Source organism: Dendrobates tinctorius, unplaced genomic scaffold (assembly GCF_039654945.1).
Source record: "Dendrobates tinctorius isolate UK_male_01 unplaced genomic scaffold, ASM3965494v1 ptg000246l, whole genome shotgun sequence".
Classification (NCBI taxonomy): domain Eukaryota; kingdom Metazoa; phylum Chordata; class Amphibia; order Anura; family Dendrobatidae; genus Dendrobates; species Dendrobates tinctorius.
The window spans coordinates 11,960,545-11,975,258 of record NW_027361913.1 but is presented as its reverse complement, the minus strand read 5'-3'; the positions used below and the strand labels follow the sequence as shown (position 1 = coordinate 11,975,258).

Here is a 14,714-nt window from a genome sequence, read left to right as displayed (position 1 = left end):
CTCTTCCGAGCTCTGCCATGCACCCAAATAGTGGTTTACCCCCACATGTGGGGTATCAGCATACTCAGGACAAATTGCACAATAACTTTTAGGGTCCGCCTTGGAAAAAAAAATTGGGTGAAAAGATAATTTTTGTGGAAAAAACCCTTATAACTTCCTAACAAAAAAAAAATTTTGGTTCCAAAATTGTGCTAATGTAAAGTAAACATGTGGGAAATGTTACTTATTACTTTTTGTGTGCCGTATCTCTGTGATTTAAGGGCATAAAAATTCAAGGTTGGAAAATTGCAAAATTTTAAAAATGTTAAAAATTTTCGCCAAATTTCCGTTTTTTTTTCACAAATAAACGCAAGTTATTTGAATGAAATTTTACCACTAACATGAAGTACAATATGTCACGAGAAAACAGTGTCAGAATCACCAGGATCCATGGAAGCGTTTCAGAGTTATTACCTCATAAAGGGACAGTGGTCAGAATTGTAAAAGTTGGCCCGGTCATGAATGTGCAAACCACCCTTGGGGGTTAAGGGGTTTATGTTAAGCCTTTTAGAGATCATTTCATCTTGAACTTGCTTAACTGTTCATAAGGACAGTAATTTTGACCAGGGGTGCCCAAACTTACATGTCACTGTAAAAATATTGCAGTCATCATATTAAACTTAAAACCTTATAGGGAGTGGGAGTGCTTCTCTAAGGATTACTATTTTGGTAACGAAAGATTCGAGATGCTTCACTTAAATTCAAAAAAAATTTTTTTTACCTGGATTCAAAATTTTACTATTATTAGAAGATACATTTTCGTCATCTTGAAGTGAAAAGATCCGCATCCGACGCAGGAGTTTGTATTGCAGAAATTTCACAGATTCTTTAGATTTATTCTCAATACGAATGGAGACAGTCTTTGCTTCCATCAGCGGCAGAGGAAACCTTATTCGGCCGTCTGTGAGATCATGGTAAGATTTAATCTCAATCTCGTTTTTGTTCTGGATGAACTCTGCCCTGAAGTTAGGAAAAATCAGACAGACAATTTGGAATATAGTCTAAAAGGTTTTAAAAAAAAAAAAAATATAAATAATATCTAATACTAACCGGCTTTTCTTCATCCACTGAATTATCCTTCGTGCCTGTGATCTTGTATAGTTGTTCCCAGCTTGAGCAGGTGGAAGAATCAACGGTTCCTGGTTTTGTCGAATAGCTGCATACCCATCAGCCAATATGGATCTTTTGGTCACAACCTATACAACAATTGGTTAATAAATGATGTTAAAACACATACCGATATGTTTATCTGCGATTTGTTAATTTTTTTCGGTGCATGCAAAATTTTAACTGTGAAATGTATATATATATGCACCAACAGTACCAATAGCAGAATAGATAAAATCCCTTTTCATACAACAATCTGGTAGGTATTGAATAATAAAAAAAAAAAATATATAATAATTGCTGCCACTTAAAAGAGAACCTGGCACTTGATGCATACTGCCCAAACCATTGAAGCATAAATCAGAGCCTGGTTGTACAATTGCAGCCAGGTAGGTTTTTCTCAGAAATGCGCTGGATCATTTCATTGTAAACCAGTTTGGAGAGCTACTCCCTGCCCCGCTCCAGTTGGCAAACCGGTTTCTCCCTATGACACACATGGGAGACACCTGTCAATTAACTAGAGTGGTACAAAAAGAATCTGGCTAGCAGCAGTGCCCTAGTCATCTCATCTTCACCTAGGGTCCCAGCCAGATCTTCGAATTGTAGTTTCTCTAAAATGCCAGAGATTTGCAAGTCTTGCTGCAATCATACCGCCATGCTCAGATTCATGCTGCATGAATTAAAGGGAATCTGTCACCTCAATGTGGCGGGCTATTTAAATGCCTTGTGTCCGGTCCGATGGGCAGTGTTTAGCCTTTCCTCCACCCCATCCTTGTCTGCCGTCCGCAATATTTTCAGGAATTTGAGCAGCTGTCCTCCATAGTCGGCGCGTGCGCAATGCAATCTTGCCTCGCGCGCGTGCAGTATGCTTTACCCAACTGCAGGCAAAGCCGAAAAGCATTACTGTGCATGCGGCGGTGAACTATGTCCCGGAACACAGCGAAATACTTTCGGGACATAGTTTACCGCCGCATGCGCAGTAATGCTTTTCGGCTTTGCCCGCAGTTGGGCAAAGCATACTGCACTGCTCACGCGCCGACTATGGAGGACAACTACTCAAATTCCCGAAAATATTACGGACGGTGGACAAGGATGGGGTGGAGGAAAGGAGACAAAACACCGCCCATCGGACCGGATACAAGGCATTTTAATAGCCCGCCAAATTGAGGTGAGAGATTCCCTTTAATTTCTGGGAGTTCAATACATACTAACAAAATAATTGTTATTCCGGTTTCACACTTCCGCGTTTCATGGTCAGAATACGGACTGCGGTGTATGGACTGGATATGGGTCTCCTGCCCCAAACATGCATCACTCTTGACTTTTGATCAGGATGCACGCAGCCGATCCAGAAAAAGGGGTGCTCGTATGGACTGATTTGTAGCAGCATGAAGCTGGCCTTAGGGTGTGCACACGGCGTCTTATGGACACCTGTGTGCTTACAAGGGTGTTTGAAGCATAAGATGCTTCAGGAATCCACCACTGGCAGCTTTCCTGAAGAGTCTATTTTGACATAGTTTCATACATTACTCTCTCATTCAAGAGTAAAAATGACACTTTGCTCACGCTGGCAGCACAGGAGCCGGGGGTCACTAGCATATCGCATCGGATGCTACACACTAATGTGACTCTTGACTAGCGCAATAGTTGGTGGGAACAGTTATTGTCAGAAAACTGCTTTCAGTAAAGAACATTTAGAAAATAGGGGTAGTTCAGGTTGAACTGGTTTATTATCTCTCTTCCGGTATCTTTCCTTCCTCAGTTAAGCATGCCATCATACAGCCATTACGTAAAAAAAAAAACACCCCACACGCATCCCTCGACCAAAACTGTGCCAATAACTATAGACCTGTCTCTAATCTTCCCTTCATTTCCAAACTCCTGAACGCCTGGTCCACACCCGTCTTATCCGCTCTCTCCTCGACCCTCTACACTCTACTGAAACTGCCCTCACTAAAGTCTATAATGATCTTCAAACAGCTAAATCTAATGGTCACTACTCCATGCTAATTCTCTTGGATATCTCTGCAGCATTCGACACTGTGGATCATCAGCTCCTCCTCACTATGCTACGTTCCATTGGCCTCAAGGACACCGTTCTCTCCTGGTTCTCCCATCTCTCTGACCGCTCCTTTACTGTATCTTTTGCTGGCTCCTCCTCACTGTTGGGGTTCCTCAAGGATCGGTTCTAGGCCCCCTCCTCTTCTCTTTGTATACTGCCCCTATTGTCAAGCAATCAGTAGATTTGGGTTCCAGTACCATCTCTATGCTGATGACACTTATACCCTTTTCCAAAAAGGCAGGCGTGATATCAGGAGAACACCAGTGATTGTCTTACTGCTGTCTCTAACATCATGTCCTCCCTCTATCTGAAACAACCTGTCAAAAACTGAACTCCTCGTGTTTCCTCCCTCTTCTAACCTACCTATGCCCGACATTGCCATTTCCATGTGTGGGTCCACCATTACTCCCCAGCAACATGCCCGCTGTCTTGGGGTTATACTTGATTGAGCTTTCATTCACCCCCCCACATCCAATCACTGGTTCGCTCTTGTTATCTGAACCTCAAAAACATTTCTAGAATTCGACCCTTTCTTACTTTCGACTCTGAAAAAAACTCTCTCTTATTCATTCTCGTCTGGACTATTGTAACTCTATTAATCGGTCTCCCTCTTACCAAGCTCTCCTCTCTCCAATCCGTCCTGAATGCTGCAGCCAGGATCATATTCCTCACCAATCACTATACTGATGCCTCTAACTTGTGCCAGTCCTTAGCCTGGCTACCCATCCACTCCAGAATTCAGTATAAACATATTACCCTCACCCACAAAGCACTCCATGGCTCAGCACCACCCTACATCTTCTCCCTAGTCTCAGCCTACCACCCTAGCCGTGCCCTCCGTTCTGCTAATGACCTGAGGTTAACATCCTCGTTAATCAGAACCTCCCACTCCAAGACTTTTCACGTACCGCGCCGATTCTTCGGAATGCACTACCCAGGCTAATACAATTAATCCCCAATCCCCCCCCAGTTTTAAGCATCCCTTAAAAAGCAATTGTTCAGTCTGGCCTATCGCCTCAATGCACTAACCTAAATATTCCTGTGTGGCTCATTTCAAATTTTTTTTTTTTTTTTTTTTACACACCACATCCAGGTTCCTTGCATCATGTTCTCACATGCTTTTCGCAATTAAATAGCCCTCTATGTCTGTACTGTTACATATTTAGACTGTTAACTGGTTCATGCAGCAACAGGAACACCCGATTCTTAGGGCCCCGTCACACATAGCGACACACCAGTGATCCTGACAAGGATATGACCTTGTCAGGATCGCTGGTGTGTCACTACATGATCGCTGGTGAGCTGCTAAACAGGCAGCTTCACCAGCGATCAGCACCAGCAACACGCGGGTAACAAGCGACGCACGTTATTGTGCAATTTGTCTTGAGTACGCTGATACCCCATATGTGGGTGTAAATGACTATTTGGGCGCATGGCAGAGCTCGGAAGGGAAGCAGCGCCATTTGACGTTTTTGGCTGGAATGGAGATCGGACACCATGTCGCGTTTGGAAAGCCCCTGATGTACCAAAACAGTAGAAACCCCCCACAAATAACACCATTTTGGAAACTAGACCCCCCCAAGGAACTTATCTAGATGTGTGGTGAGCACTTTGAACCCCCCAGTGCTTCACAGAAGTTTATAATGACTGGGCGTGAAAATAAAAATATCGTATTTTTTCAACAAACATCATCTTTTAGTCCCCATTTTTTTTTTATTTTCCCAAGGGTAACAGGAGAAATTGGACCCCAAAAGTTGTTGTCCAATTTGTCCTTAGTACGCTGATACCTCATATGTGGGGAAAAGTACTGTATGGGCACACGTCGGGGCTCGGAAGGGAAGTAGTGACGTTTTGGAATGCAGACTTTGATGGATTGGTCTGCGGGTGTCATGTGCGTTTCGAGAGCCCCTGATGTACCTAAACTATTGAAACTCCCCACAAGTGACCCCATTTTGGAAACTAGACCCCCCCACGGAACTTATCTAGATGTGTGGTGAGCACTTTGAACCCCCAAGTGCTTCACAGAAGTTTATAACGCCTGGGCGTGAAAATAGAAAAATCATTTTTCTTCCACAAAAATGATATTTTGCCCCCAATTTTTTATTTTCCTAAGGGTAACAGGAGAAATTGGACCCCAAAAGTTGTTTTGCAATTTGTCCTCAGTATGCTGACACCCCATATGTGGGGGTAAGGCTGGTTTCACATTAGCGCTTTTTAAGCGCACGCACGGCCGGGGGTAGCTCCGCCCCCGAGCCGGCTCTCTGCCCGGCGTGCCCGCCCCTTGCTTGTAGCGCCGCCTCCTAGCGGACAGCGGCGCCTGCGATCGGCGCACCCTATCTTTAGCATAGGGTGCGCAGATCGTGCGCAGGCCGTGCACTAGTTGCGCTTTGACCTGCGCTGCGCACTTTTGACGGTGCGCTGTGCGTGCCAAAATCCGAAAAGTTTGATTTTGGCACGCACGGCGCACCGTCAAAAGTGCGCAGCGCAGGTCAAAGCGCAACTAGCGCACGGCCTGCGCACCCTATGCTAAAGATAGGGTGCGCCGATCGCAGGCGCCGCTGTCTGCTAGGAGGCGGCGCTACAAGCAAGGGGCGGGCACGCCGGGCAGAGAGCCGGCTCGGGGGCGGAGCTACCCCCGGCCGTGCGTGCGCTTAAACAGCGCTAATGTGAAACCAGCCTAAAACAGTGTTTGGGCGCATGGCAGAGCTTGGAAGGGAAGGAGCACCATTTGACTTTTTCAACTCAGAATTGGCTGGAATTGAGATCAGATTCCATGTTGTATTTGGAGAGCACCTGATGTGCCCACACAGTGGAAACCTCCCAATTATAACTCCAACCCTAACCCTAATCTGAGCCCTAACCGTAGCCCTAATGGGAAAATGGAAATAAACACTTTTTATTTTATTATTTTTCCCCTAACTAAGGGGGTGATAACGGGGGGGGTTTGATTCACTATTTATGGCGGTTTTTATGTTTGGCAGCTGTCGCACGCTCACGCTAAAAGACGCTTTTTTTATTGTAAAAATAGTTTTTGCATCACCACATATTGAGAGCTATAATTTTTCCGTATTTTGACCCACTGAGTCATGTGAGGTCTTATTTTTTGCGGGACGAGTTGACGTTTTTATTGTACCATTTTCGGGCACGTGACTTTTTTTTTTTTTTTAAATTCGTTTATTAAACACCAGAGTACAGAGAATGCACATCATACATAATGAGCTGTGATAACAGAATACAAAGAAATTGCACACTCTCACAAATAAACAAGGTAATGTGTACATTTCCATCCGAACATATTTAAAGGATAACTCTTTGTGTTTCCCCATACATATATCACTTTAATTTAAATTTCACAAACCTTGTCATGTAACAGTAAGAGCTAACTAGAACTCCTAAACTACATCTACCACTATCTCAACTAACATCTACTATTTCCGCAGCCTAGATCACGTTGCGTCATGCGTGATGTCTCAGTTTTGTAGAGTAAGGTGAGAGGAATTCCACCTCTCCCAGATCTTCTCAAACTTCCCCGGGCATCCCGTATTGTGATATAACGTGCACTCATATGGAACAACCGAATTCACCAACTTGATCCAAAATCTAAGGGAAGGATCTGAGCTCCCCATCCACCTCAGTGCCAGCACTTTCCGCAACATAAACAGCGTCTCGCGCAAGAAGACTCCAGCATATCGATCCCAGATCTCCTCCACCCATACCCCAAACAAGCAAATCAATGGCTCTAGAGGGACAGGGGCTGCATCAAGGACGTCAGTGTGGTGACCTCTTTCCAGTAGTGTAGGATAATGGACATTGCCACACCATATGGATAAAATCAGCATCTGGCGAGTGACATCGCATACATTCTGATGATTGAAGCCAACCCATCCTAAAAAGTCGCAACGGAGTCAAATATGATTGATTATATACATTTGTATCATTCTGTTATTGATAGATGGTGATACTCCAATCGGAGACTCCAGAATCTCCTCCCATTCCTCTCTTTGCGCATCAGGGATGAGACGTTCCCACTTCATCCTTGTAGAGCTTATGGCCGATTCTGCCCCTACTGACAGCATATATGTGTACAAGGAGGATATAAGACCCTGGGGACCCTGCGAGTTAAGAATTCCTATCAGAGGTAAAGACGAAATAGTACGGTCCACACCCCCATCCCTCATATGTAACTGAAGAGCCGATCTCAGCTGCAGATAGCGAAAAAATTGAGACCTTGGAATATCATGCGCGGCTTGTAACTGTTCAAAAGACTTTAAGGTCCCCTGGTCATACAAGTCTCCCACTGAAGAAACGCCATGCTGAGCCCCAAAAATGGCGGATGGGTGATTCAGTAGCTCCAAAAAATAGTTATTACTCCACAGGGGCATTTAAGCCACAACACCCCTAAACCCCATTACCTTCTTGATTTGTCTCCATATTAATCCTGCCAGCCGGAGCAGGAGCAGCAGACGTGGAGCATTAGTTTTTTCCAACTCAAGGAAACCCAATGGGCAATCTGCTTATGCAGCGTGAAGCAGGTGGCTTTCAGAATTGGGGAGGCAGTTACCCGGCATCCATTTATTTAAAGCTTTAGCCTGCCCAGCTAAGTAGTACAGGAAAAAATCTGGCCGCGCCGCCCCACCTCCCTTCTTTGATCTTTGTAAAGTGGACAACTTAAGTTTGGGCCTAGTTTTCCCCCAAATAAAGGATGTGACCAGAGAATTAAGAGTAACAAAAAAGGACTTAGGCACCGCTACCGCACTGTGCTGGAGCGAGTAGCCAAATTTAGGGAGTAATATCATTTTAATCAGATTAATACGTCCAGCCACAGATAATGGGAGCCTACTCCAAGACGCAGATTTAGCTTTAACCAGGTCCAGCAACGGGTGGACATTAAGTTGTAGATCAAGTGTACTATTAGAGATGTAGATGCCCAAATATTTAAAACTAGATACAATAGGCAACGGGGAGAGATCCTCTAGCTGGGGAAATCGGAGCATGGGAAAGGGGTAACAGGGAAGATTTTTCCCAATTTATCTGTAAACCTGAATATTTACTAAATTTATCTATAAGGGATATCACCTGTGGCAAAGTGTCTTCCACATTATTCAAGAATATCACCATGTCATCGGCATATAGGCCAATGGTGTCTACCCGACCTGCTATATCTATACCTCGGATATTGGGGAAGGACCTTATACGTATTGCTAGTGCCTCAATCGCAAGAGCGAATAGAGCCGGGGAAAGAGGGCAACCCTGGCGGGTACCCCTATGCAACATGAAAGATTCAGATATAGAATTATTTATTATAATACGGGCCTTAGGTTTCATGTATAATATTTTGATCCATGTAATAAATTGATTGCCAAAGCCATACCTCTGCAAACATGCGGAAAGGAAAGGCCATTCAAGAGAGTCAAAAGCCTTGGCAGCATCTAACGATGCCAATGCCCATCTGTTGTCTGGTACCAAGGAGCTATATTGGACTATTGACTGGACTCTTCTGATGTTAATGGAAGTGCTTTTGCCCGGCATAAAGCCCGTTTGATCTGGATGTATGAGATTCAATATAATGGAATTCAACCTAGTAGCTAGAATCTTGGTAAAAATTTTATAGTCCACATTCACTAATGAAATGGGACGATAGGATCCACATTCTAAAGGGTCCTTCCCCTCCTTCCAAAGCACCATGATATTAGCCCCGTAAAAGGACTCAGGCATAGAATTCCCCTCCCATATTCCCCGATAGACCTTTACTAGGAGTGGCGTCAATATATCCCGGTACTTCCTATATAATTCAATAGACAACCCATCAGGTCCAGGGGCCCTCCCAGAAGCCATATCTGTCATAGCGTTATCTATCTCCTCTGGAGTAAACTCAGCGTCCATAAGGGCCCGCTGCTCAGGATCTAATGTGGGAAATGATATATCTGACAAATAGTCTAAGCACCCTAAAGTATCAAAGTCACTTTTAGATTTATATAGTGACCTGTAGTAATCCTGAAAACAGCCGAGAATATCCTCGGTCGAAGACACCAGTGTACTGTCTACCTTGCGAATTTGCAAAATCATATTAGAGGTGTTATGTTGGCACACCAGGTAGGCCAAAAATTTGCCCGTTTGGTTCCCCAATTCAAAATAGGATTGACGGGTAAAAAACAATTTACGCTTAGATTTAGTGTCCACGTCCTGAGTATATAACTTCTGGGCAGCCAGCCACTCACTCCTGTTCCCGCTGGTCTGGCTAGATATATATGCTGCCTCCGCGTCTTTCAGTTGTTGCTCCACCTCGTCATCTTTCCCTGCGGTAACCCGCTTAATATAAAAGAGATCGTGGAGGACAAACAGCCCCTCTGGTATGCCTTAAGGGCATCCCAGAATAAATTAATATCCTGGGGCTCCGGGTGGGACGCGATGAAGCAATTCAACTGATCAATCGTTCTGTCCGGAGATCCCATCAGTTTTAACCAGAATGGATTTAACTTCCAAGCTATCCCACTGTTTACTTGCCCATATTTGAGTTTAAGGATGACCGGGCTATGGTCTGAGATCCCTCTACTGCCTTGTTCTATATCAGCCACCCACATTGCCAAACCGCTAGAACCGAATATATAGTCTAGGCGTGATAGAGAGCGTTTGGTGGATGAGTGACAAGTGTACTTCCTTAACTCAGGGTGACGCATCCTCCACAAATCCAGCCACCCGCCATAAATGATGACAACGGGGTTGTAGACGCTGGGGAGGACCCCCCGGTCGCTACATCATCCAGCCTCAATTTATCCAGGCGGTTGTTCATAACCATATTAAAATCGCCCATACAAATAACGTCTGCGTAGTTAAGGGCAAAGCTCATTGCTTTCTGCAAGATGGATATACGAGCCGGAGGGGGGTTATAAATACATAGGACTACATATTTCCTGGTGTTCTCCACTGCGGGGACAAAAACAAAACGACCCTCAGGGTCCCTTCGAGTTTCCCCCGCCTCCCATCTGATGTCTTTATGTACCAACAGAGAGACCCCTCTGGAATATCTGGTGTGGAATGTATGGGCAGACCATTGTACCCAGGGCTTCTGCACGCACCGTACCGTATCCCTAGTCAGGTGCGTCTCCACCAAGGCCACAATGTGAGGGCGATAATGTCTGACCTGTGAAAAGACCTTGATCTTTTTTCAAGGTGTTTTTTATTCCCCTCACGTTCCATGTCATACATATTAACTCCGACCCCATACTTTGCTACTCTGAACATGGTGCACGGTATTACCCGGGCAAAATTTAGAGACATCACCTGTAGACTGAAATTGTTGTCGACTGCGGTTACAACCTAAGAAAAATTACTAAAAACCTCTAAGGAAAAAAAACAAAGTAAATAAACAACGAACAACATGGGAATAGAGTCCTGTACTCCCATCACGGAACAAACAAGGGGATACCATCATTGAGCCCAGTGTCCGGTATTGTTGGTATCTTGGACGCTTCCGAGTGTAGCTCCAGTCAGTCGGTTAATAGAAAAATACCAACTGACAAAAGATGCATTAGGATTCCTTTTCGGCAGACCCTCCATGGGATCGCAGCCACTCCGCCGCCTCCGCCGGATCTGTAAAAAACAAAGTAGAACCCCAGTGGACGACCCGGAGCCGGGCAAATCATCGATTACATAATGTTCCTCTCCCTCAGACGTCTTTTGACCTCTGTAAACTGCGCCCGTTGTTTCTGGAGTTCCGCAGAGAAATCCGGGAAGATCGAGATCGTGGCATTGTTGAAGTTGATAGGGCTCTTTTGCCTTGACAGTCGTAAAACCACGTCTATCCCTGCAGTTGAGAATGCGCACCAGAAAGGGTCTAGGCGGGGCTCCTGGAAGGAAAGGCCTAGTAGGGACTCTGTGGGCCCTCTCCACCGCAAAAATCGAGGAGAATTCGTCGCCCAAAGTGGTTTTAAGCCAATCTTCTAGGAATTGCTCCGGATGTTGTCCCTCCGATCACTCCGGCAGGCCAATAATTCGGAAGTTATTTTGACGCATCCTATTTTCCAGGTCATCTGTTTTTTGCCTCCACGCATTCATGGAACCCGCCACTTTCGTTAGTTTAGCCTCCATGGGTGTGACAGTGTCCTCCACCTGGGATACCCATGTCTCCACCTCCGTAATGCGGACCTTCATGGCTTGCATATCTTGCCGGAGGCGTCCCACTTCATTATATACGTCCTCTATCTTCCCAGTCAGAGATGTCCTGGTCAAGGAGATGGCCTGCATGAGTTGTTCAGACGCCTGCTTAAGGGTTAATTCCCCCTGCTCACACTCCTCCCCACCTTCAGAGGGGCGGCTCTTATGCTGAACCTGTGGGGGGGTTATTTTTTGTAGATCTAGAGCCCTCAGCACGGTCTATCCTGGCATATTCCTTTAGCTTTTCTGCAGCCGTTCCGGACCCTTTGGAATGACTCATTGTAAAGGCAATAGGGCACAGCCGGATGTCAGAGATCGTGCACTTTGGGGTCTCCAAATTAATGTGGCAGACAGGGTATTGTGCACAGAGGGCGATTGCAGGGACCCAGGCACAGCACAGACCCGCAGCGTCTCACAAGGGGGACAAAGTTCAGTCCCAGGCGGCAAGCAAGGGCCCCCACAGCCCAGGGAGCGACTCTCACAGGGGCTACAGCCAGGGAGGGATCCAGGCCCCAAAAGTTATGGCGCAGGGCAGGCAATATGGTAAGGAGGGGGACGCGGGGCCCAATTTTCCAGGGCTCACACCGCTTGTCCCTCACAAATAGTTAAATTTTAGCTCACCGTCCTGCTCCCTCAGCGCTGCAGCTTTGAAACTCAGCGCCACGTCTCTCTTCAGCAGAGCGCGCGCCTCCAAGATGGCCGCCGCTCCCTGCAGGCCCCGCCAGTCGCCCTAGTTTCCAGAGCCGCCGGCTCCCAAGAGTCCAGCCCCGCTCTCCCGCGGGGGTCCAAGAGCGACCCCGAGTTCAGAGGGGTCAGAAAAGGGGTGAGTGTGCTACGGGGTTAAGAGACTGCCGACCGGATTTTATCATGGCAGGAGCTTCCACCGCGTGCGTCCTACTCCGTCGCTGCCATAGCCACGCCCCTCCACATGACATTTTTTGATCGCTTTTTCTTCCGATTTTTGGGACGCAGAATGAACAAAAACCAGCGTTTCATGATTTTCTTTTTGGGGGGGGGGGGGGGGGGGGGGGTGCGTGTACACCGTTCCGCGTGCGGTAAAATTGATAAAGCGGTTTTATTCTTTGGGTCAGTACGGTTACAGCGATACCTCATTTAGGTTTTTTTTTTATGTTTTGTCGGTTTTTTGCAATGAAAACGATTTTATAAAATAATTATTTTGCATCGCTTTATTCTGCGAGCTACAACTTTATTTTTTTGCAGATGATGCTGTATGGTGGCTCGTTTTTTGCGGGACAAGATGACGTTTTCAGCGGTGCCATGGATATTTATATGCGTCTTTTTGATCACGCGTTATTGCACTTTGTTCGGTATGATAAAAAATAAAAATAAACGAAGCAAAAAATGATTTAAGTGGTTCACTAAAAGGTTTAACTAATGGGACAGTTTTATAGGGCGGGTCGTTACGATACCAAATGTGTACTTTTGTTTTTTTTTATTCTCCAAAAATGAATTTATTGGGGAATATTTTTTTTTTTTTTAACAATTTAGCGATTTTTTTTAAAATTATTTTTACACTTTTTTTTTTAACTTTATTACATAGTCCCAGGTGGGACATCACTGTCCTGTGACAGATCGCTGATCTGTCACAGGCAGTTCTGCAGACTTCCTCATGCCTGCACTTTGCAGGCAGTGAGGAAGTCAGCTCCCTACAGGCCCCCGTCGCCATCTTGGATCCGGGGGCCTGTAGGGAAGGAGTCCCCCGCAGCAGCGCTGCACATGGCGCTGCTGTGGGGGGCTCAGGGAAGCACGGAGGGAGCCCCCTCCCTGCCGATGCTTCCCTTTAACCCCCGGTACACCGCGATCGTGTTTGAAAAATAAGACCTCACATGACTCGGTGGGTCAAAATTATAGCTCTCAATATGTGGTGATGCAAAAACTATTTTTACAATAAAAAGCGTCTTTTAGCATATGACAGCTGCCAAACATAAAAACTGCCATAAATAGTAAATCAAACTCCCCGTTATCACCCCCTTAGTTAGGGAAAAATATAAAATTAAAAGAAAATGTATTTACTTCCATTTTCCCATTAGGGTTAGGGCTAGGGCTGAGATTAGTGTTAGGGGTGTGTTGGGGTTAGGGTTGGAGTTAGAATTGGGGGGGGTTTCCACTGTTTGGACATATCAGGTGCTCTCCAAATGAACATGGACTCTGATCTCAATTCCAGCCAATTCTGAGTTGAAAAAGTCAAATGGTGGTCCTTCCCTTCCAAGCTCTGCCATGCGCCCAAACAGTGTTTTACCCCCACATATGGGGTATCAGCCTACTCAGGACAAATTGCAAAACAACTTTCGGGGTCCAATTTCTCCTGTTACCCTTAGGAAAATAAAAAAAAAATTGGTGACTAAAAGATCATGTTTGTGGAAAAAAGCCGGATTACTTACCGGTAATGCTCTTTTAATGAGTCCACGACAGCACCCACTTGGAGAGAGGGATCCACCCATAGGAACAGGAAACCTACAGAGATAAAAGAGGGCGGTCCGCCTCTCCTCCTCAGTTGTATTTCAGAGTACCTGGAGTACCGCCAATTATTAGGCCATTATATTAATCAATATTTAAAATTTATCAATTTTACATCTAAGAAGGTGTATATACATTATGTTAACTTCTAGGGAGGGTTAGTGAACGGGTGCTGTCGTGGACTCATTAAAAGAGCATTACCGGTAAGTAATCCGGCTTTTTACTCTTCGCCACGACAGCACCCACTTGGAGAGACTTTCAGAGACCTTCACCTGGGAGGGACCACCGTGCTGAGGACCGCTCTACCAAAGGCTAGGTCAGATGAGCATGATAAGTCAAGCCTATAGTGGTTATAAAAAGTAGAAGGCGTCGACCAAGTTGCGGCCTTACATATAGACTCGATTGCGACGTCTCCCCTCAGCGCCCACGAGGATGCCATAGCTCTGGCGGAATGTGCCCTGATACCCTCCGGAGGATCTTTATTTCTCGTGGAGTTTGCCAGACAGATCGCGTCCCTAATCCACAGAGACAGAGTACCCCTTGTGACTTCATATCCCTTCTTTGGCTCTGGAAAGAAATAAACAGAGCCCTACTCTTCCTCCAGCTGTTAGACTTCTCGATGTATTGTAACACTGCTCTTCTAACGTCTAGTGTATGGAATTTTTCTTCTGGAGTAGAATGGTTACTGTAAAATGAAGGGAGGTGGATCTCTTGCGACCTATAAAATTTCCCCGCTACTTTTGGCAGAAACGAGGGGTCTGGTTTTAATATCAACTGATCCTGGAATGTTTAACAGGAACGGAGGTTCTATTGAAAGTGTCTGTATGTCGATGACCCTTCCGGCTGAAGTTAGTGCCACTAGCAGTACCATCTT

At 45.6% G+C, this 14,714-nt stretch overlaps 1 protein-coding gene across 4 annotated transcripts in view; it reads right to left on the bottom strand.

Moving 5' to 3' along the window:
* The window catches only part of LOC141063233 (putative helicase MOV-10), a 101,190-nt gene that overhangs the window by 43,785 nt on the left and 42,691 nt on the right, over positions 1–14,714 (bottom strand). For all 4 annotated transcript variants that reach the window (XR_012224846.1, XM_073557301.1, XM_073557302.1 and 1 more), the window contains exons 3-4: positions 1,090–1,235; positions 761–999 (exon numbers count right to left, since the gene is read on the bottom strand). Coding sequence is in view for 3 of the 4 variants with exons in the window: in XM_073557301.1 (XP_073413402.1) it covers positions 761–999; positions 1,090–1,235 (385 nt within the window). In the remaining variant the exon portion in view is untranslated. The remainder of the gene's footprint in view (positions 1–760; positions 1,000–1,089; positions 1,236–14,714) is intronic.